Raw genomic sequence first — 20,622 nt, 5'->3', positions numbered from 1 at the left:
CCAGGAGGCCCAGGGTGGTACCGCCGCAGCCTCGCCTCACCTCACCCCCCCCTCGGTGTTGTGGGAGGGAGAGGAGCCCCAGAAGCCCTCCCTTCCCTCCTCCCCCCTCCTCCCCCCACCCCGGGGAGGGCCGCTACAATTTGTGGTTACAGCTTTACACGTCAGAAAAAAAAAAAAAAAAAGTTTGCAGAATGTCCCACACCGAAAAAAAAAAAAAATCCGAAACCGAGCGAAAAAAACCTGCGAGTGGGCCTGGCGGATGGGATTATTAAAGCTTCGCCGGAGCCGCGGCTCGCCCTCCCACTCCGCCAGCCTCCGGGAGAGGAGCCGCGCCCGGCCGGCCCGGCCCCCGGCCCCATGGACCTCCGAGCAGGTAGGAGCCTGGCGTCCGAGGCCCCGGCCCCCGCCCCCGCCCGGGAGCCGCGAGATCCGGTTCCCGTGCTTCCCCCCGGGAGCCCCGAGCCGGGGCCGGGCGGGGGAGCCGGCAGCTACCCCCGCCAGCAGGGCTCGGGCCGGGGGGGGGGGGGCTGGGGGGAGGCACGGCCGGGCGCCCTCGAGAGGGGCCGGGCGGGGACGCGGCATTCCTGAAGTCCGCTCGCCGGGGCCAGGAGGTGGCCGGGAGCGCGGCGGGAGCCCGCGCGACCCGCTGACCCCGGGAGCCGGCAACCTGGAGCCCCAGCGAGGCGGGGTGCCGGGAATCCCGGCGGAAAGAGCCCCGCGCGAAAGTCGGGGAGAGCGAGTCCCAGGCGGGGAGCGGGGCTGCGGGAGGGAGACGCGGCGCGCGGGGAGGAGGGGGCCGGGGAGGAAGAGGGGAGAAGGGCGGGGAGCCCGAGCCCGGGCCGGCGGGAGGCGAGGGGAGGCCGACACCTCGGGCCCGCCGCGCTCCCTCCCCGGCCCGCCGGGGAGGGGAGGGCGGGAAGGAGGGCGGGCGAGAGGAGAGAGGAGGGCGGAGGGCAGAGCCGAGCCTGGTTGGGCCGGGCCGGGCTGCGGGACTCGCGGCTTCCTCGCTGCGCGCTGCGCGGCCGGAGCCCACCATGCTGCCCGCGGCCGGGGAGCCGGCGGCAGGTAGGGCCCGGGCGGCGGGGCGGGCGGCGGCGGCGGCGGCAGCGAGCCCCCACCCCCACCCCCCCCCCCCACCCCGGCCCGGCCCGCCGTGGCCTGGGAGTGATTAGTGCGGGGGGACGGGCGCAGCCCGGCCGGACCGGGCAGGAGAAAGCCCGTCACCGGCCGGGGAGCGGCGGCGGCGGCCGCTCGGCCCCGGCGGCCCGCGGGAGGGCGGACGGGCAGGGCGGGGAGTTGACGCGCGGGAAAGGGCAGCGGCCCGGCCGAGCCCGGAGCCCGGCGCCCCGGACCCCGCCCCCGCCCCCGCCGCCGGGAAGGGAGCGACCGGGCGGGAGCGGGCCGGGGGCGGGGCCGGGGGCGCCGAGGCCACACAGGGGGAAGGCGCCGCCGCCGCCGCCGCCGCCGCCGCCGCCGCGGGGAGGGGGCCGGGAGCGAGAGGTCACCGCCGAGGGGGAGGGCCAGCGAGCGGCCGCCGCCGCCGAGTTCTCGGGCCGAGCCCCTCGAGGGGAACCCCGGGTTCCCCCCGCCTCGCCAGAGCCCCATCTCTTTCCACCTTCCTTCCCAGTTACTCCACACTGCGCTCCAGAAGCCCTCCCCACAGACCCCCAGTCCCAGAGGACCCCGTCCCGGTTTCGTCCGGTGCCCGGCCCGGCCCTCCCCGCTGGGGTAGGAGGGAGCTGCCGGGACGGGAGGGGAAGCTGGAAGTCCCCAGCCTTGGAGAAAGGTTGTGGGTGAGGACGCCGGACCCCACACCTCTGTCAGGCACTCTCTGGTCCTGACCTTGACCAGCTGACATCTCCCGGCTTTCACAACCCCCACAGACCCCCTTTCCGGCTTGGAGCACACACTGCCCTTCCCTGGGGACACAGGGATACATTCCTCTGACAGACCGGACACCCCCCCCCCCCCACCACCACCCCGCAGTTTGGCTCTGGCACCCTCACTGCCCTGAGCCCCGCACTCAACCGGAGGAGGAAACAGGCAGATGGCAGCAACTGTCACCTAGCAGCCCCCCCACCCCCGTCTCTCTCTCTTCCAGACTGGTCTAATGGCTCCCTCTCCCCTCCACGGAGCCCTGCACTCCTGCCCCGTTCACACTTGTGCACACCACCCAGCCACACCAGCTACTTTATTGGTGACACTTCACATTCCTCCCCACAATCCCACCTGCCTATTCACACCCTGGCTCCTGCCCGCTCCCTCCCAGCCCCTCCCACGCCTCTGAATAACAACACCCTTTCAACCCACACGCCGGCCGGGACCGTTTCCTTCACTGGGTCCCCCTGCCTGGCTCTCCGCCGGCTGCCTCGCCTAGCTCCCCTGGCTTCATCCTGCACCCCTTGGGAACAACTGGGGTCCTCTTGGAGCCCAGTCCAGAGCCCCCTCACTCGGCGACAGCCCGGCTCCTCCGTCGGTACTGGCTTCACAAGGCAGGGCGGCCGGCCCACTGGCCTGCTTCTTTCCCTGGGCCTCAGTTTCTTCTTCTGTCACTCGGGCTGGAAGAGAAGGGCAGGGAGGGGGCTGCTGAAGATAACAGCAGAGGTGGAACCCCACGCGCTTGGGCTGAGAGGGACCTTAGCGTGCACAGCACAGCCCTCTCCTGCGAGCCCAGTCTTGGGTTGTGGCAAAGCTAGGTCTCCGGACTTCTGGGCCTATGCGGACTCGCTCACTAAGCCACTTCTCAGTGGCCTGGGGCACAGGGAACCAAAGAGAGGACGAAGGGGAGAGAGGACGGAGGGAAGGGCAGCCAGCCAGAGGGCAAGGAAAGATGGGCTATTTCCGTGGGCCTCTCCCCGAGGAGGCAGGTCAGGAGGAGCCCCCGAGGGTCATTGCCTACAGTCTCAGTGCCTGGATCTCACACTACGGCGGACACACCACCCCCTAAACCACTTCCTTCCCCCAATTCCCCTCAACACGTCCCTCCAAGGTCGCCAGGAAGCTGGCCCTGGTCTGGCCTGAGGGCATCCCAGGTGCAGAGTCTCCTGGACAATTGTCTGACTCACCCTGGCCACCCTGCACGTGTGCCCTGCCGAGCCCCCGACCCTTGCCGGAGGAGTTCAGCCTGGAGGACACAGTCCAGGGATCGAGGGGCAGCTGGCTAAGGACACGTGGACCCTGGTATGCCTGCCCGTGCAGCCGTGTCAGGGTGGCCGTGCGCTTGCGTGGGCTGAGTGTGTGTGTGTGTGTGTGTGTGTTCATGAGGGGGGCCTAGGTTCCCAGGGCCCAGGGATCTGGATGGAATTAGGGGCCGCTGGGGCGGGGGGCCAAGATGGGGGGGCGGGGGGCTCCAGCAGGAAACGTGAGCTGTGAGCTGCACTCATTAGCTCCTCACGTGCTCAGCCGGATTTATAAACACAAGGGAAGCCGGGATGTAAACAACAGTGGGCAGCAGCCAGAGGCAGTGGGGGGGGGGGGGCCGGGCTAGGGGCCAGGACTGGGGGAGGGGGGGCCCGGTCCACCTGCAAACCAGGAGCCTGGAGAGAAGGATGGGAGAGGGCTCCACGATGCCCACCTAATGCTCCCTCCTAGGGACGCAGGTGAGCCCAAGCCTCACTGAGTTCCGGGGCTCACAACTAAGCCACAGGTGTTCTCTGCCCCAGATGGCCGTCAGTTTGCTGCCTGAGATATGGGGACATCTTGCCCAGAGTGGAAGCCAGAGCCTAGAGCCCTGTCTCCTTTCTCCTTCCTAGCCTCTTCTCCCTCTAGATACCTGAGACCCCTTCCTTTTTACTGGTTCTCTCCATGGGCCGGTCAGTCCGATCTTTCTGCAACTTCCCCTGCCCCCCCCCCCCATCCCCGCCTGCAGTGACACAGTTACCTCAGAACTGAAATATTCCTGGAAACACCGGCCTCGTCTGGTTAATTTCATGAGCCGTTTTTCTGCCCAGATGACTTAGTTCTTGTTTATCCAAAGGCTTCTCCCCCTGCTGTCCCTGTGTAGGGAGCCAGTTCTCCCCAGGGATGTGCCACAGGGCCCAGAAGAGGAGGGGAAAACAAGGCCCAGAGCTGGGTTCCTGACCTGGTGCCCCCCCCCGCCCCCCCTGCCCTCCCCCCCCCCCCCCCGCCCCACCACCACAGCAGAGGCAAAACTCAGTCCCAGAACTATGGACCGAAAGGCTGACCAGAGCAAGGTCGGGGAAAGAGGTGAGCCCAGCTCCCAATGTGGGCTTCAGCTGGGACCCTCAGCATGCTGCTAACTGTGAGTGGGGCCAGACTCAGTCCCGAAAGCTACCTCAAGCCTGGAAGGGCTGCCGCTCGCCTCAGCAGGTCTCCACCTCCAAAACACCCCATATTGTACCCTTAGGATCTTGGAGGTGACTCTGCCAGATATCCAGGCTGAGGGTAGCCCCAGGCTTCGTGCAGAGAAGGGCCTGGAGTTGTCTTGGAATATGAGGAAGAGTAAATAGAAAGGAACACAGAGTCAGCAGGAAAAGGCCAAACGAGGAAAGAAGCACCGGGAGGGAAGCCGCGGGCTGCAGATGCGGACAAGGACAGGGGAGCAGTCATGTGCCTGACACCGCGCTCTGTCCTCACGCACGCACGCACCCATGCACTCAGACCAAGTCCCTCGTCCCTAAGAGCAGGGTCTCTGAGACTGGTGTTCCCCCCACCCGACCCACTCCCCTGCTCTATCAGTAAACTTGCCAGCCACCACGCATCTTAGTGAGTCTAGACTGATGGCCTGGGCCCCTGCGCAAGTCCCCACCTGACCCCTACACTCCGTGAGAGGCATTCTGTACAGTTTGAGTCTTAAGCCCTCTCCAAAACCTTGACCCAGCATTATGACTAACTCCAAACTCCCCCTAAGTCAGTACAGTCAAACTGTCAAACCCGTATCCAACTCATTTCTAACTATCACAGCAACATATGTCATGATAAAAATTTGAAAGTCGAAAATAGAAAGTAGAAGAAACGACTCATGAGCTCAACACCTACCCAAGCTTAAAACCCAGACCAGCCCTACTCTTAGTGACATGCCATGCATCACCCCATCTGACATCTAAATCAACACATTAATAAACCTTAGCCCCAGCCAACCCTGTGCCTGTCCAAACCTCACCACATCCCCCAGCTAGACTCAACCCTCAACCACACTCAGTCAGCCAAATCCCAATAAACTAACCTGAAACTTTAAAAGTAACCCAGTCCTTAAACCTAACCTAGCCCCATACCAATTATAGCCTTGCCCTATCCCAACCCTAATTGCCTTTACCCAGTCCCGGTGCCCACTGACTCCTGGCCTGGTGCTCTTTACCTTGGCCCACACCTAAAAGCTGGGAAAATCATGTTTCCCAACTGCCTATGGATATCTTCACATTGTCAACCCCTGGCCTCTGGTATCCCAGGATGTCCAAACTCTCCGGCACCATCAGCTGACAAGCCAAACCCATCAGATACATCATATCCCCCCTCTTTCTCTCTTTCACATCCCCCACCCCGGCCCTCTTTACTGTAGGTTCATCAGAAGACCTCACTCAGGTCAAACTTTTCCCCATCCAACCTCCTAGATAAGAATGGGGCAAACCTCCACCCCACAGCTCCACACCCAGGAATCCTGTTCAAGAATGTACCCACCACTGACTGCATGAGCCAGCCCTCTGTCCTTCAGCCTGACCCCCTTCAAGCCTACCCCTTGCCTCCTGTGGCTCTCTGTGTGGACTCATCTCAGGGCGGCCTCTCTCGTGCCCTTCCCGGGGCTGACTGCTGGCAGCTGGCAGAGAGACATGTGCTGTTTCCCACCCCTTGGCTCCCTAAACTGCAGAGGGTCTGGATCCAGAGTCCCTAGGCCTGGCCCCGTCCCTCCACGCACACACACATACGCATTGGCATACGTATACTGGCTCTTTCTTAGCTGACACACAAATATGCTTTCCGATATATACTGGTAGATACACACACAGAGGCCAAGTTCTCGTCCTCAAACACATACATGCCTCCATAGACACACACACACACACACACACACACACCCAGGCCAGGAACGCTCCCCTCCTCCATCCCCCCTGCCTCCCATCTGGCGGCCCACCCTCACCAACCCTGCGCCCGGCCCAAGGTGGGGACAGACACCTGAGGGGCTGCCAGCTGGGCATCCTCCACCGGGCCTGGGCCCGCCCTCATGTTTCTCGCCCCTCCTGCCCGCAGGGGACTCGTGGGGGATGCTAGCTTGCCTGTGTGCTGTGCTCTGGCACCTCCCTGCAGTGCCAGCCCTCAACCGCACGGGGGACCCAGGGCCTGGCCCCTCCATCCAGAAAACCTACGACCTCACCCGCTACCTGGAACACCAACTCCGCAGCTTGGCTGGGACCTACGTGAGTATCCAGGGCAGCTGGAAGGTCTGGGAATTGGCAAAGAACGAGGAGAGAAGATGGTGGAAGAGAGACAGATGGTGGAGGGGTCCCGGTGAGCAGTGGTCACCAGGGGGCCCTTTGGTTCCAAACGGTCCCCGTGTCTGGCCTATCTCCTACCCTTCCCTCTGAGGTGCCCCCCTCCTTCCCATCCCTGGCCCCAGGACTAGGCATGTGGGCAGGCCTCGCACCCGCCTTGGCCCACTGCCCCACTGGCTGCCGGCCCAGCCGCCCGCCTCCCCCTGGGGGCCGGGGAAGTCTCTTCTGTTTACACCGTGTTGTGGTGTCTCTTGCACGGGCGGGGCTGGGTGGGGATGGAGGGGCCCCACCTCCCATGCCTGTGTTCCAGCTCGCCTCTGCCCCAGACCTGGGGCCCTGCTGCTCTGGACCCATGGGCCTCCCTTCTGTCTGCCTCTCCCATCCCAGCTGGGCCTCCTAGGGGGGACTTGGGGGAAGGGGGCTGCGGGGAAGATAGGCCAGTAGTGGCAGGAGGTTCAGGGTGTGGATGGAAGTTGTGCCATAAGGATTTGGGGGCAGTCCAGAGGTGTTCAGAGAGCCCAGGAGAGAAGGAAAGAGGGTCAGAGTTGCCGAGGACCATGGGGAACCGGCCCCCTCTTCCCGTGTTCCTCTTCCACATCCCAGACCCTACTCTGGAGCCAGGGAAAGAAAGGGGAGGAGGGTGGCGGGGGAGCTGGCTCCAGCCCCAGGATACACCGAGGAAATTAGTTTGTCTCTGTGCTTGTCAGCGTGTGAACCTCCCCCTGGGCCCTTGCCTATCCCAGGCCTCGCCCCTCTCTTCTCCCTTTCTCTCCAGCTGAAACGTCCCCCTCAGCCCTTTCCCTGGGCCCCAGGCCTCTCCCTTGAGGGTTGGCAAAGCTCCGTCCTCTTCCCTAGACTGCCTCCTGTACCCTTCCTCCTGCCCAGCTCTTGAGACTGCCTCAGTTTCTTCCTTCTGCAGCCCTGCTCCTAGGAGCTCTTCCTTGGGGGGACTTGCTGCTTAGTGAGTACCATCTGCCCCCTGCCCTTCTGCTGGTGGGACCAAGCGTGTTGGGAGGCAAATGGAGCTCTGATTCCCACGGGCCCCTCTGCCTTCCCACCCGCTTTTCCCTTCCCTGGCCAAAAACCTTTGCCTGACTCCGCTACCCCCTCTAGCTCCCGACCCTTTTTCTCTCCTGGCCTTCCCTGCCAAATTTCTCGAAGGAGTGGTCTACACCCTCTGCCTCCGCTTCCTCTCCACCCACTCACTCCTTAACCCCCTGCAATCTGGCCTCCAGGCCACTGAAACGGCTCTCTCCAAGGTCGGCAGGCACCTCCTTTTCGCCAAACCCAACAGAATTTTCTAAGGCCCATTCCCCTTGCTCTCTGTTTTGCAGCCACACTGTCGAGTACTCCTGCCTTCTCGAACTCCTCTTCTTGGCTCTGCACTCTTCTGGTCCACCTTCCACCTCTGCGGCCTGGCCACCTGGGTCCTTCCGGCTCCTCTTCCTCTCTGCTCTGCCCCGTGGTGGGCACGCTCCCAAGGCTTGCACACACGGCCAATCAGCACGTCCTCCCCGAGTATCTCCTGCGTGTTTTTCTCTTCCTACACCTCTCATCAACCCCCACTGCCTCAACCGCCACCTCCATGCAGATGACATCCCTGGAGAAACTTAGGGGAGGCCCTCGCACAGAGAGGCCTAGCGAGGAGATGGGGCCAGTGTCAGGGGACACAGGAAATAGGAGCTTTGGGAGCAGGTTATCTCCCGGTGGCCCTCCTCCTCCTCCTCCTCCTCCTCCTCCTCCTCCTCCATCGCCCTCTCCTTTTCACAGCTGAACTACCTGGGCCCCCCTTTCAACGAGCCTGACTTCAACCCACCTCGGCTGGGGGCAGAGACTCTGCCCAGGGCCACTGTCAACTTGGATGTGTGGCGGAGCCTCAATGACAAACTGCGGCTGACCCAGAACTATGAGGCCTATAGCCACCTCCTCTGCTACCTGCGTGGCCTCGACCGCCAGGCTGCCACGGCCGAGCTGCGCCGCAGCCTGGCCCACTTCTGCACCAGCCTTCAGGGCCTGCTGGGCAGCATCGCGGGCGTCATGGCAGCTCTGGGCTACCCGCTGCCCCAGCCTCTGCCCGGAACCGAGCCCACCCGGGCCCCCGGCCCTGCCCACAGCGACTTCCTCCAGAAGATGGACGACTTCTGGCTGCTGAAGGAGCTGCAGACCTGGCTGTGGCGCTCGGCCAAGGATTTCAACCGGCTCAAGAAGAAGACGCAGCCCCCGCCGGCGGCGGTCACCCTGCACCTGGAAGCCCATGGCTTCTGATCTCTGACCTTTACCGCCTCCTCTCTCCTCTCCTCCCTCAAATCCTGCTCCCACTCTGGGAGGGAGAAACCCGTATGCCAACATCTGTTGAGCCAGGAGACAGAAGCCATGGGCCTCTGGCCCTCTCCGGACTTGGAAGAGGGCATGATCGACAGGGCCTGTCCCCTCCCCGCTTTCCAAAGCCCTGCAGGTCTCTTCCACAGGGAGGAGCGCTCCCGGGGGCAGTGGTTCAAGTTGGTGCGAAGGCTCTCACAGCTTCCTGCTTCCTGCCCGGCACTTGCCGGCGCCCACACGGCCCCTCACGCGGCACTTCCGGGAAGCATGCCCGTAGGCAGGGAGGGGGGCCACCGCAGCGTGTGCCTTTCTGGGGCGGGGGGAGCCCTTTGGCTGCCCCACTCTCCTTGGATGGGCGTTGTCCCCCTATCCCCAAATAGCTCAGTACATCCAATTCAGGAAACACACACGGTGGCAAGTCCAAACGGGAAGAGACGGGATTTAAAAGCGGAAGAGGTGGGATCTGCATTGGAGGTCATACTAAAAGCACAGGGGCAGGGACAGAGCGGACCCACGGCTCACCAAGGCAGTCGGTGGCACAGGACGGCAGCCAAAAGGACCTTGCCTTGCATCTTCTTGCCGGCATCATGGTGCCTCCTCTCCACCCCCTTTCCAGGGTATCTGTGGGTTGCCCAGGCTGGGGAGGGCAACCATAGCCACAGCCACAGGGTTTCCTGAAAGTTTACATTGCAGTAGCATTTCGGGGTGCGGGGGGCAGCTCCCCCAGGCCCTGCCCCCCAGCCTCACCCACTCATGACTCTAAGTTTGTTGTATTAATATTTATTTATTTGGAGATGTTATTTATTAGATGATATTTATTGCAGAATTTCTATTCTTGTATTAACAAATAAAATGCTTGCCCCAGGACTTCATCTCTTTGCTTGGCCTGGTGCTTCCCCTCCTGGGCCCCCGCGTGCCTGGTGGCTTGGAGCCTGGCAGTCCAGGGCAGAGCTCGGAGAGGCAAAGAGCTTGGGGAAGAGGCTCTGCCCTGTCCACGGAGCGCGGTGCCCACAGCACACTCTGTTCCTCCACCCACGGGGCGTCCCTTTAGTCCTTCCAACATCTTCTTGTCCGGCCGCGTGTCTTCCCCCTCCCGGCCTTTGCTCGGCCCGCCTCCCCTCTCCGGATTACTTTAAAGGTCTCATAGGTCTCTCTCCCTGCGAAGCTGTCCACCTGCGCCTCTGGTCAGCCACGCGCGGTCAGCCCTCAGCTTCACCGGGACCCCCACCTGTGGTGGCCCCCGGGGGCCCCCGGCAGTGACCCTTCCCTTCCCAATACCCTTCATCTCCTAGGGAGCGTGACTGACTGTGGCCACGTCACAAGTCTCAGGCGTGACTCTACTCCCTTCTTGTAGACTCTTTTCAGTGTAAGACAGCAGGTTGGGGGGGGCGGGTGGGTAAGAGAAAAACTCATACTGGTCTGCAAAGCGAATGGGATAGATGTGACTCAGGGATGACCTCAGCTCCAAGCCCAGCCTCACGGCCTCCTAGCTGAGTGACCGTGGACAAATTACTTACAGCTCTCTATTCTCCGATTTCCCCATCTGTGAAATGGGGGTAATTAAATACCCTTCTAAGACTGTTTGAAGGATGAGAGAGACAATAAAGGTAAGGTGCCCGGCCGCAGCCGCAGCCGCAGCGAATAGTGATGTGATCTCCAGTTATTTGTGACAGACTGGCCCGCACTGACACTCTCGTGAAGAGCCACTGGGTGAGCTAGGGGGCTAACTGCTCCCAGGTAACACAGAGGTATTTCACCAGGGCCTCCGCGAGACAGTGCCCTAAGCACAGGAAGTAACAAATGATGGTGACGTCAATCAGTTGACGAATCTTGCAAAGGTCTGCCCATCACTGCGCCGACTGGAGTAGGAAACCCAGCAGAAGTCTGAGACCTGACTTGGCTCCTGCCCTCATGGAGCCTGCGATCTCTCTGGGAAGAGAAGACCAGCTGACCTGAAACTACTGACAGGTGCGTGAGCGTAGGTGCATGAGCTATTGGACTTGCTTGTGGGCGAGCCAGGTCCTGCTGAATGTCCCAGAGTCACCTGGCCCAAGTTGGAGGGCACATGCCCCGCCAAGGGGTCCGGGCCCTTCAGGCGGACATATCTGCCCAGACCCTGTCTAGATATCCTGCGGGCCTGCTTTCTGCCTAACGAGAGGGAGGAGAGGGCATCCGGGCTGTCTCCACATCGCAGCAAAACCTAGCAGCCTGTAATGTGCAAGGCAGCAAACAAGGGGGCTATGCAGAATACAGGGAGAAGGAAGGTACATCCCATACCACTGTACTGTGTGTTTCTTAGGGGCAGACTCTGAGTTTTCCCCGCCTCTCTATCCCAGTTCAGGCTCCAGCCCACGGAAGGTGTTCAGTTAGCGTGTCGAACAAAACACTCGAGAGAAGGGACTGGGACTCCCCCCGCCCTCCCTTGCTCCAAATGCTAGAATCCAAGGCAGAATTGGATCAACTGTGGAAAGACACGGGCAAAATACTTGGAAGTCAGGGAAGGAGCGATCGCGTCCCTTCAGCGAGGGTGCTGGTCTGTAAGTCCTCTCAGGGAGGCAGCGGTGTCTGCAGCCACCACTGTCCTTCCAGTGCCCAACACACAGTAGGTGCTTCTGCACAGACTCTCAGGGTCGGGTATGGACAAGGGCAGGGCAAGGGTCAGTTCAGTGTGTCTGTCTCCCTTGTAAGCAGATAGCGTCTCGAGGGCACGTTCCACAATTTATTCATCTTTGCATCCCTCTAGCATTTTAGCACAATGCCCTGCACCGAATTAAGTACTTGATAATTTACTATAAGCCGATTTAAAGAGTGTCAAGACAATAGTGTATGAGAAGCCAAGAGAAGAGAGTTTTAGGGAGGCAGCTGATCAACAGTGTCAGATGCCCCGGAAGCGCTAAGGGAAGAATTTGGGGGAAACCCACTGGGAAATTGGGAGGTCACGGGTGACCTTTGCGGGAGCATTTGGGAGGTAGACTCCAACTGTGAGATTAAAGGAGGGGGTGAGAAAGAAGGAAAAGGGGTGAATGTATTCTCTCAGGCATTTGGTGGCGGGATCAAGGAAGGTTTTTTGTGTGGTTGGTTGGTCTGCTGTTGTTTTTAAACAGAAGGGATGTAAACGCGAAATGGCTGCGGGAGGGGTGGGAGCTGGAGAAGAATGGAGAGGGACAAGCAGAGGAAGGGAATCAAAAGGGCTGCTGGCCAGCCACATGGAGCCAGGTGACACCGGCACACACATCTCTGTCGTGGACTGTGACACCCCCTAGCAAGCCAGGGATGGCAGGAGGAGAGGACAGGGTGAAAAGAGGGCACTTCCCAAGGCCGAGGACTGACAGGGCAGGAATGGCAGAGACTCGAGGGTCGAGAGACTCCAGAGAGCTCGAAACGGTGCTTCTGAGTGGCCGGGAGCTGCAGCACACGCGGGGTCTCAGAGCCGGGCCCGCAGCAGATGGAAACAGAGGAGGAGAGCAACCGGGGAAGGGCGGGCAAGCACACAAGTTCGCCCGGCTGAGGACACAGAGGGGGCGTCATAAAGAGTTAGGTGGGGGAGGCGGACACAGGGGACAGCTGAGCCGGAAAGGGCATCTCAGAGTCTGAATTCTTGAACTCTCCCCCAGATAGCCCCCTACTGATGGTGACTGATGGTGTCGGGGTAGGAGCCCGTCCTTTGGGTTTTGGAGCTTCGGACCGTGAGCAGGTGGCTCTGGGTAAATGACAAGTCATCAGGCTCTTCTATGAGTCCGTTGTTGGTTCTCCACCCACCACTGCTCCGGGACCGGTGGTGAGTCTGTGTCGGTTACTCAGGTTCCACCTCTTAAGTGTGGCCTTAGCGTCAGGGGCCCAGGTACTCAGAGGTCAGCTTAAAAACCTGGAATGCCTAGGGCCTGCGGTGCCATGGGAAGGAGGACATTATCTCTGGAAGTCCTTCTGTCCCAGGAAGGCTAGGGAGAGTAGGAGGGAAGGAGAGACGCTCTCCTCCCCATCCTCTCCATCCAGACAGCACAGAGCGGATTAGGAAGCTCGGCATCCTCTTGGGTATCTGGAAACGCACCCGTGTGTGCGAGGATGGGCACGAGTTGGCGAACGGTCCCTCGGGAGAGGCAACTTCGGGGGCAGGGGTGGGAGTGGGTGTGGAAGAGGTGGAGGGTGGCCAAAGGCTGGTGACGCCTTGCCAGCTTCCTGCCTTTGCAAAGACTGACCCAACGTCCAGGACTCAGGGCCCTCGCAGTATGTGAAGAGACTCATTCAAGTGCTCGTCTTACAGACACACGCACACATTCGCCCACTCGCCACCGCCACCCCGAATGGGGAAGGGCCAAGGGAGGCCCTTGTTCCCCTTAACCTAGAGGGTAAGGGCCAGTGATCCGGGCCCCTGACTGAGTGCTCTGATGGGTGGTTCCCTCTCAGCTCCCCCTTCTTCTCTGGAGCCACAACTGTCCCTGCCTTTGTCCCTTCAGTTCTTGAGCTCCCTGACTCAGCCTGGTTCCCCAGTTCCCAGCAGTAGACAAAGCCCTTGTCAGTGGGGTGGGGGTGGGGACAATGAGGAAGTAGCTGTGAGCTTTAGAACCAGAGTTCCAGCCCTTCCTCTCAACCTTCAGGGTCTTCCAGCCTCCCTAGTGCAGAGGTCACCTCTAGGCCCCTCCCCAACTTGCCCTGACCTCTAAGGCCTGGCCAACCGGGTGGAAGCGAACTAGGACCTTCCTCCCAGCTAGACAAAGTCTGACACCTGGTGGCCAAGGTGAGAAATGGCCAGAAGGATCCCTTTTCAACCGTTCCCAGAATTTCTCCAGGGCCAGCTGGCCAAGGTGACAGGGGCAGTAATGGGAGAAGGCTCCGAGGGGATGGTTGGGACATAGCAGAAAAGCCAGCCAGTGGCAGAAAAACCCAGATGGAGGCGGACCTTTGCCTTCCATCAGGCTCCTGCCCCTCAAGGCCCACAAGGCCAGAGAACCTGGAGCCGGGAGAGGTGGGGTGTCTGGGATGGACTAGGAGGAGTTGCCTGAAAGAATTCTGGTCCGCAGGGTGGGGAATGGAGCCCATGGTGTGTGGGCATGTGGGGGGGGGCCAGGGGTACGAGTCTGGCTGCCCAGAATCTCTAGCTCCGGGTGGGCGGCAGGGCCTGAGGGCCTGAGGAAGGGGATGCTGGGGAGAGGGAAGGAGAGCAGGCTACACCCACAGCCTGCTGGGCCCCAGGCAGCTGCTTCTCTATACCTGCCCCAACCTTCCTGGCTCTAGCTGACTCTCTCCACGACGAGCCCCACTGTGAGCCAGGGGAGGGAGAAGGGGCTCCTAGGGCACCTGTGCAGTGCTGAGGCCCCCCCCCCCCCCCGCCACATTGTCTGAGCTAAGCCAGGCCTAATCCCCTTCCCCTCGGAGCAGCAGACAGTGGGCCTCAGCCTTCAGGAAGGTGCTGGGCTCCTGTTCCGGTCTTCGCTCTCCTTTTCCCTTGGGTTCCCCCAAGACTTTGGTCTTGGCCTCAAGCAAGGCCCTTGAGTGTTCCCAGGCTGAGATGCATCGGCCACTCCTGCCAGTCCCATAACCATCCTCTGGGGGTCAGAGCTGACCCGGAAACAGGCTCCTGGGTCTCAGGAAACTCCCTGAAGGAGGGAGAACTCAGCTCCTAACTCAGACCTCTGGCCTGGCCCTCCAGCCTGAAGCCCAAATTGTGGTAGGCCCCACGACAGCAGTTTGGGGGATAGGCTGGCAGGCTGCTTGAGTAGGGACAGGGGTTCCAGGAAGAAAGGAGATGGGGGCAGACAGGAAGGGAAGGAAGAAGGACCAGACCTGTTGGGTGGGTAGGCCGAGTTACAGAAGGATGCCAGTTGGACAGGGATGGCTCCAAAGCTCCTGGGTGGCAGCTCCTTTGAGCCTTGGAGCTTGGTCCCACTACTGCATGACTAGGACAGGAGGGCGATGCTGCCTGCGGAGAGTTCCCTTGACTCCAGGCCAGAAAAACAGTCCTAGGGTGCCTGCACTTGAGCCGATTGCCTTGATGGGGGAAAGCTACAGGCCGGGCTGGGTGAGAGAGGCTAGCAGGGCCTGGGCCAGGCAGAGCCGGGGGTGGCTGGTGGGGACGGCCCAGACAGTGCCCACAGAGCAGGCCAGGGTGCCAGAGGAGAGAGGGAAATGGGCTCGGGCGGCAGTAGGAGCCACTGTGGCCTCCCAGCGGCACACCTCATTTCACGCTCCCTGGGCGGTGGCAGGGCCCCACGGCTATCAGCTTTCAGGGGTGGGAAGGACTAGGAATGAGGAGGGGTCTGCCCCGCCCATGGCTTCCTACTCCCTCGGGGCTCTGTGGACTCAGGAGTGAGGTGCCACACACCTCTGGGACGCCCCCTGGGGAGAGAGTGGTCAGTCCCACCGAGCCCGGGCACGATCCCTGATCCCTCCGTGGCGTGCTCAGTGCCTGACTGGACTCCGCACCTCAGCCCTTCCCGGGCCTGGTGGAGAGGGCCTCCCTGCTCCCCTCCCCAGTGCAGCAGGGCCCCTGTCTCCCTCAGTGTGGGCCCCACGTAGTCCACGAGGCAGATGGGGGATTAGGCCAGGCCCAGCCCAGAAAATAAAGCAGGGAAGGGCCCTCCAGCTCTGTGCAGTGCATTCGCGAGCTCCGACTCCCACTCGGCCCTCCTCAAGGAAGTGGATGGGGAGAGCCAGGCAGGAGGAGGCCCCTGAAGACATGTCCTGTCCCTGCTCCTCCCCTTTGGCGGTCCACTCTGCAGACCATTTTCCTCTCTTGTGCCCACCTCACTCCTAACGCAGCGCACCCGCACCCCAGAGCAGTGGAAGAGGGGGCAGGCAGAAGCCTCTGAGCAGGCCCGGCTCTCCTGGAAGGAGGAACTAGATGGATCTCTAGAGGGCAGTTAGAGCTGGGCTGGTCCCTGTGCCGATTCCCAGACTCCCGCTGACCAGCGCCGTTGCCTGCTGCCAGGAAGTTGGTGAGGGGGAGGAGGGTGTAGGGGTGACTCAGCGATGACAGGAGCCCAAGGGACAAAGGTCATGGGCGGAGAATTGAGAGACACTGTTTACAGCAGCCTGCCTCCTCCAGGAGGTCTTCCAGTGCTAAGGCAGCCCTGTGGTCCAACTCATCTCTGACCCACCCTCTCCCCTATCCTTGTTAGGAACTTTATCCCCGCACTGACAACTTGTGCGTCCTGTTTGCCTCCGCTATTAGCCTCTGAGCTCCTGGGAGGGGAGGGGTGGGGAGGGCACGGCCTGTGGTTTAACTGGGGCCCCACAATGCTGTGACTATCAGCACTTCCTACTTTCAAGAACCATTTTATGGGGCGCCTGGCTGGCTCAGTCAGTGGGGCATGTGACTCTTGATCTCAGAGTCATGAGTTCAAGCCCCATGCTGGGGGTAGATATTACTTAAAAAAATAAAATCTTAAAAAAAAATCATTTTACATCCATTTTAGTTGAGCAAATATGTGGGGAAATGCTGAGAACAGTACTTGGCATACTGTAAGCGCCATATAAGTGTTTGGTTTAGTGTGGGTATTTTCTGCTCATACTGTCATATTAGTGAGATGGCAGGTTTTACTGATGAAAAACTAGGGATACCAATACACTCTGGCCTCCTGCTCAGTGTGGAATCTTCCTGACTGGTAGGGTGGGCATGGGGCAGGCTGCAGGACTCCGGGAGAGTTGACAAGGCCAACGCTTGCCTGGACTAAGAGTGGGCAGGGTCTTTGGGCACAGACTGTGAGAAAGGAGCTTTGGAACCCATGGGCTTTTCCAGCCAGGTCTCCTGGGGCCAGTGGGGGTGGGATGGGAGCAGGGAGGGGGCTGGATTAGCCCAAACTCTCATCGGACCTCCAGACCTGCCCCCACTGAGCTCTGCGGGACAAGGGGTGGGAGCGGAGGCTCCAGCTGGACTCTGGGGAGTTACCAACCGGCCACGGGGATTAGTGAGGCTGAAAAGAACATTTGCCTAGGAAGGGCAAACGGGAAGTGAGAGGCTAAGGATAACGCTCTATTAAGTCCCCCGAGACCCACTGCAGACCAATGGGGCGGAGGGGGGGCAGGAGGAGGTGGTGCCGTCTGGGGCATCTTGACAGGTCTCCCACCCCAGCCTCGCCCCTTCTCCCCCAGAACACAGCTGCAGCAGCTGCCCCGCCCCCTCTGCCTGCGCCGCCTGCCATTGGCTGAAGCCGGGCCCCGCCCCGCAGAGGTGGCCAGCCATTGGCTTAGGTCTTTAATGTTTGCGTGCTTGTGGGGGTGGGGGACAGGCGTCATTCCCTGGAACCAGCGGACTTCCTCTCGGCTAGTCTGGGTCACCGTGTCTGCCTGTCGCTGGCCCCCAGGCTCGCTCTCTGGCCTCAGCCCTCTCTCACTCTCTCTCTCTCAGCAGCTGTCTCTCTCGTGCCCGCTGGCCTGTCTCCTTCCTCGCAGTCGCCTCCTTCTTTGCCTGCCTGGGTGGCCGCCATGGGCCGGAAGCGGCTCATCACTGACTCCTACCCTGTAGTGAAGAGGAGGGAGGGCCCCGCTGGGCACAGCAAGGGGGAGCTGGCGCCAGAGCTAGGTCTCTAAAGATTGGGGGACGGGAGCAGTGGACACCACCGAGGGGCATGAGAGGACGTGGGTGGGCGCGGGCAATGGCAGGGGAAGTGAAGTATGTCCTCTACTTCCTAGTCCAGGCCTGGCAACGGCCGGCGGAGGCCAAGGGGTGGCGAGGGCCGGGGAGCAGTGGGACAGCTGTGAAGCGAGCAGCAGGGGGCTGGCCTTGCAGGGCATAGGCCCCGGGCAGGCCTGAGAAGCAGCATGTCATTGCAGGGGAAGAGCCCCAGCCTCTGAGCGTGGATGAAGCAGAGCTGGAGCTGCTGAGGCAGTTTGATCTGGCCTGGCAATATGGGCCCTGCACAGGTGAGAACCCCCTCAGGCCCCAGGAGCACATCCTGGAGACAGTCCTGTCATCCACACGTCCCTGAAGCAAGCCAAGCCCCTGCCTGGGTCTACTGAGACTGGGGGGGTGTGGAGGTCCCAACACACCCCTCCACACACATTCTCTAGCCTGGACTCAGTGTCTTCTTCCCACCCTGGCAGGGATCACGCGGCTGCAGCGCTGGCATCGGGCCGAGCAGATGGGCTTGGAGCCCCCCGCCGAAGTGCGCCAGGTGCTGCAGACCCACCCTGGAGATCCCCGCTTCCAGTACAGGTCAGAGACAGGCCAGGGAGGGCTTTCAGGGGGGCCAGGGTTTTCGTCAGGCACCAGCAGCCTGCTGGCCCCAGGTGGGGGCTGCCCTGACCTGAGGAAGAAATGGGTGAAGGCTCTTGGGCTTTGCTGAGCGGGCGAGAAGGCTCTACAGGGTGCCTGGCTCAGGAAGGCAGAAGATGGCTTTAATACTTCTTAGCTCTGAGCTAATGGTGGGGGAAGAGTGCACCCAGGGCCCAAGGGACTCTCTATTTAGTACAGAGGGGTTGGCCAAGGACTATAGGCCATGGCCAAGAATTGGGGCTGGTGAAATCAGATCAAGGACTTAACTGACTCGCTCTGATTTTTCCCTCCCCCTCCCCTTGCACAGCCTCTGGCATGTCTATCCCCTTTGAGGCACCGCCCAAGGCCTCCTGCCTGCGATCCCAGGACCTCAGGACACAAGCGGGAGCCAGTTTGCTGCCCCCTTGGCTCAGTTCTGCCATGAGAGTGTTTGGCTGTGAAGAGTGTGAAGAGGAAAGAGGCTGAATCTGGAGGTCTCTGAGGCTCAGCCTTCCATCTAACCAGCAGGCTCCTGGAGCCCCCTCTGGGAGCCAACACAGCTGAAGTTTGCACTTCCTACGTGGAGCGTGGTCTCTGAGGACCAGGACCTGACCATGACCCTTCAGATGCCTGCTACACACCTCCCTGACCTAAATGCTGTGGTCTGGGGAATAGCGTGGCAGAGGGGCACAGCCTTGGACAAAGCCAGACTCAGGCAGGTGTCTAAGAGGCAAAGACACACTCCCCACTTAAGGCTGGGAATCCGAGGGCAGAACTGGCAAGGGGTTCATTCATGCTTATCAATAAAGAACAGAGTCTGGAAGCTTGACCTCCAGTGCCTCAATGTGGCCCTGTTTGGGCTGGCAGCAATCAGCAAGTTGATAGGTGGGAAAGAGCCGGCACCGTGCTTTCCCTCTGTTGTCCCATCCTAGATCTGAGATAGAAGAAAGACGCCTTAATAGATGGTGGGACAAGTCCTCATTAGAGCTGAGCAACCTCTGGCGCCCCCTGGTGGTGTACAGGGAAACTACTCCTTAGTCACCTTCAGAGAGTCGCCTCTCTACCTGACCTGCCATCCAGCCTGTCCAGTGTAGCCCACCTCACAAAAATGGGTCCTTTGTCAGAGGGGACTCCATAGGCCCACGCATCATAAAGCCCAGACCTACGCATTCTGAGCAAGCACCTCTGCTTCCCCACACTGGGGCCACCTGGATCCGAAGTATATTTGGGGAAGTCCAGCCTGCAGGTTTTTCTCCACCAAGCAGAGATGGGCATCATCTGATGGGCTTTGATGGGGAACTGGGTGGAGCAGAAACAACGCTTAGGGGACCTCGGGATGGCATGGAGTCAGTACTCCTCATACTTGTTTACCTTCACTCCATCCTGAGCGGACAGAGACCGCACGACTATAACTCCTTGGGGACAGGCCTACAGAGCAGCCAAGTGGCCCCCTCAGCCCCCACTGTACTGGGCGCTGCCCATGCCTCAAGCTCTTTAAATGAACAATCTCTAAAGTTCCTAAAGGGCCATCAGGGTACGTTTTACGGAGAAGGAGCCCGAAGCCCAGAAGGGCTCTGCGGAGTTGCTCTGCAGTGCCAGCAGGTCCGTGGTGGCACGGAGATGAGAGGCCACGTGCATCAGGCTCTTCCCATCCATACTCATCCATACCCGTGCCCCTGCCCATTTGCTGAGCATCCTCCGTACGCCGGGCTCTAGAGGTCCTCTTGGGTGTTGTCGGTGGTGAGAGATGAAGGAAGGCCCACAGGCAAATATTATGTCACGTGGCGGTCGGTGGCAGGCCACATCAGGGCTAGAGGTCAGAGAATGCCAGGGGTGCTTAGAGAGGTTGATCAGGGAAGTTCCCTGACAGGGCGGCATCTGAGCAGACCTGAGCGAAGTACAGGCATGAGCCTTGCACCTCTGTGGTACTTGGGACCGAAGGAGAAGCAAGCACACTCCCCAAGGCGGGAGAGTTCGCAGCCTGGTCCTGGAGTAGCACGGAGGCCGGCGCAGCCAGGGCAGAGGGAGCGAGGGCAGTGCCAGGGGAGCGCGAGGGGAAATGAGGCCAGAGAGGTGGCAGGCCGGTCCCACAGGGCCTCTCAGGCCTAGATAAGGAATCTGGAATTTATTCTGAGTGAGATAGGAAGACAGTGGTGGGTTTTGAGCCAATGAATGACACAATCAAGCTTATGTGTTGAAAACATTACTCTGGCGGTTGGTGGAGAACAGATTGTGGGGTTGGGGGAAAAAGAGGCAGCAAAACTGCTCAGGCTTTTGGGGTCGGCCTCGAGAGAGGTGACGGTGATTTGGACCAGGGTGGGGAGATCAGTCGGTTGTGCGCTTGAGAGAGAGAGGAGCGAAGGAGAACTCCAAAGGCCTCGGCCTGAGCGTCTGGAAAGCCAGAGTTCCCATGACTGAGATGGGGAAGGCTGTGTGAGGGGTGGGGGTGGGGGGTGCTGGGGAACCAAGAGTCCGCGCCTGAAGTGGGTGACACCCCAGTGGAGCTGGGGAGTAGGCGGTGGGTACGCCAGCCTGGAATTCTGGGGAGCTCTGGATGGGAGATGTAAATGAGGACGTTTCTTAGGTGGCATTTAAAGCCCTGAGCGTGGATAAAGTTACCTCGGTGACTGCAGACAGAGACAAGAAGCGGTCCAAGGACAGGCCTGG

General features: G+C 60.8%; 2 protein-coding genes across 3 annotated transcripts; both read left to right on the top strand.

Annotated features, from left to right (window-relative positions):
- Positions 1-221: 221 nt before the first annotated feature.
- On the top strand, positions 222-9,678 carry CLCF1 (cardiotrophin like cytokine factor 1). Of its 2 annotated transcripts, none has more exons than XM_047071647.1 (3): positions 222-373; positions 6,205-6,371; positions 8,217-9,678. In XM_047071647.1, exons 1-3 carry the CDS (start codon positions 358-360, stop codon positions 8,709-8,711), a joined length of 678 nt encoding a protein of 225 aa, XP_046927603.1. In that variant the 5' UTR covers positions 222-357; the 3' UTR covers positions 8,712-9,678. The 2 variants fall into 2 exon arrangements, with proteins under 2 accessions (XP_046927603.1, XP_046927604.1); XM_047071648.1 differs by lacking the exon at positions 222-373 and adding an exon at positions 1,537-3,180 and having other exon boundaries at positions 8,217-9,677.
- Positions 9,679-16,985: 7,307 nt separating this feature from the next.
- Positions 16,986-18,778, top strand: POLD4 (DNA polymerase delta 4, accessory subunit). Its single transcript, XM_047070738.1, has 4 exons — positions 16,986-17,283; positions 17,535-17,624; positions 17,805-17,916; positions 18,284-18,778. The coding sequence occupies exons 1-4, from the start codon at positions 17,187-17,189 to the stop codon at positions 18,306-18,308; spliced, it is 324 nt and encodes a 107-aa protein (XP_046926694.1). The 5' UTR covers positions 16,986-17,186; the 3' UTR covers positions 18,309-18,778.
- The last annotated feature ends 1,844 nt before the right edge of the window (positions 18,779-20,622 follow it).

This window comes from Lynx rufus, unplaced genomic scaffold, assembly GCF_022079265.1.
Source record: "Lynx rufus isolate CCGP_SWC_20201006 ecotype Redwood Valley unplaced genomic scaffold, mLynRuf1.p SCAF_9, whole genome shotgun sequence".
Classification (NCBI taxonomy): Eukaryota; Metazoa; Chordata; class Mammalia; order Carnivora; family Felidae; genus Lynx; species Lynx rufus.
The sequence above is the reverse complement of the archived record's forward strand: the minus strand, read 5'-3'. Positions and strand labels throughout refer to the sequence as shown.

Coding starts and splice junctions, on each gene's coding strand:
- CLCF1 (XM_047071647.1), top strand. Junction 6,372..8,216: donor GCAGCTTGGCTGGGACCTAC/GTGAGTATCCAG, acceptor TCCTTTTCACAG/CTGAACTACCTGGGCCCCCC.
- POLD4 (XM_047070738.1), top strand. CDS start 17,187: ATGGGCCGGAAGCGGCTCATCACTGACTCCTACCCTGTAGTGAAGAGG. Junction 17,625..17,804: donor GCAATATGGGCCCTGCACAG/GTGAGAACCCCC, acceptor CCACCCTGGCAG/GGATCACGCGGCTGCAGCGC. Junction 17,917..18,283: donor GATCCCCGCTTCCAGTACAG/GTCAGAGACAGG, acceptor CCCCTTGCACAG/CCTCTGGCATGTCTATCCCC.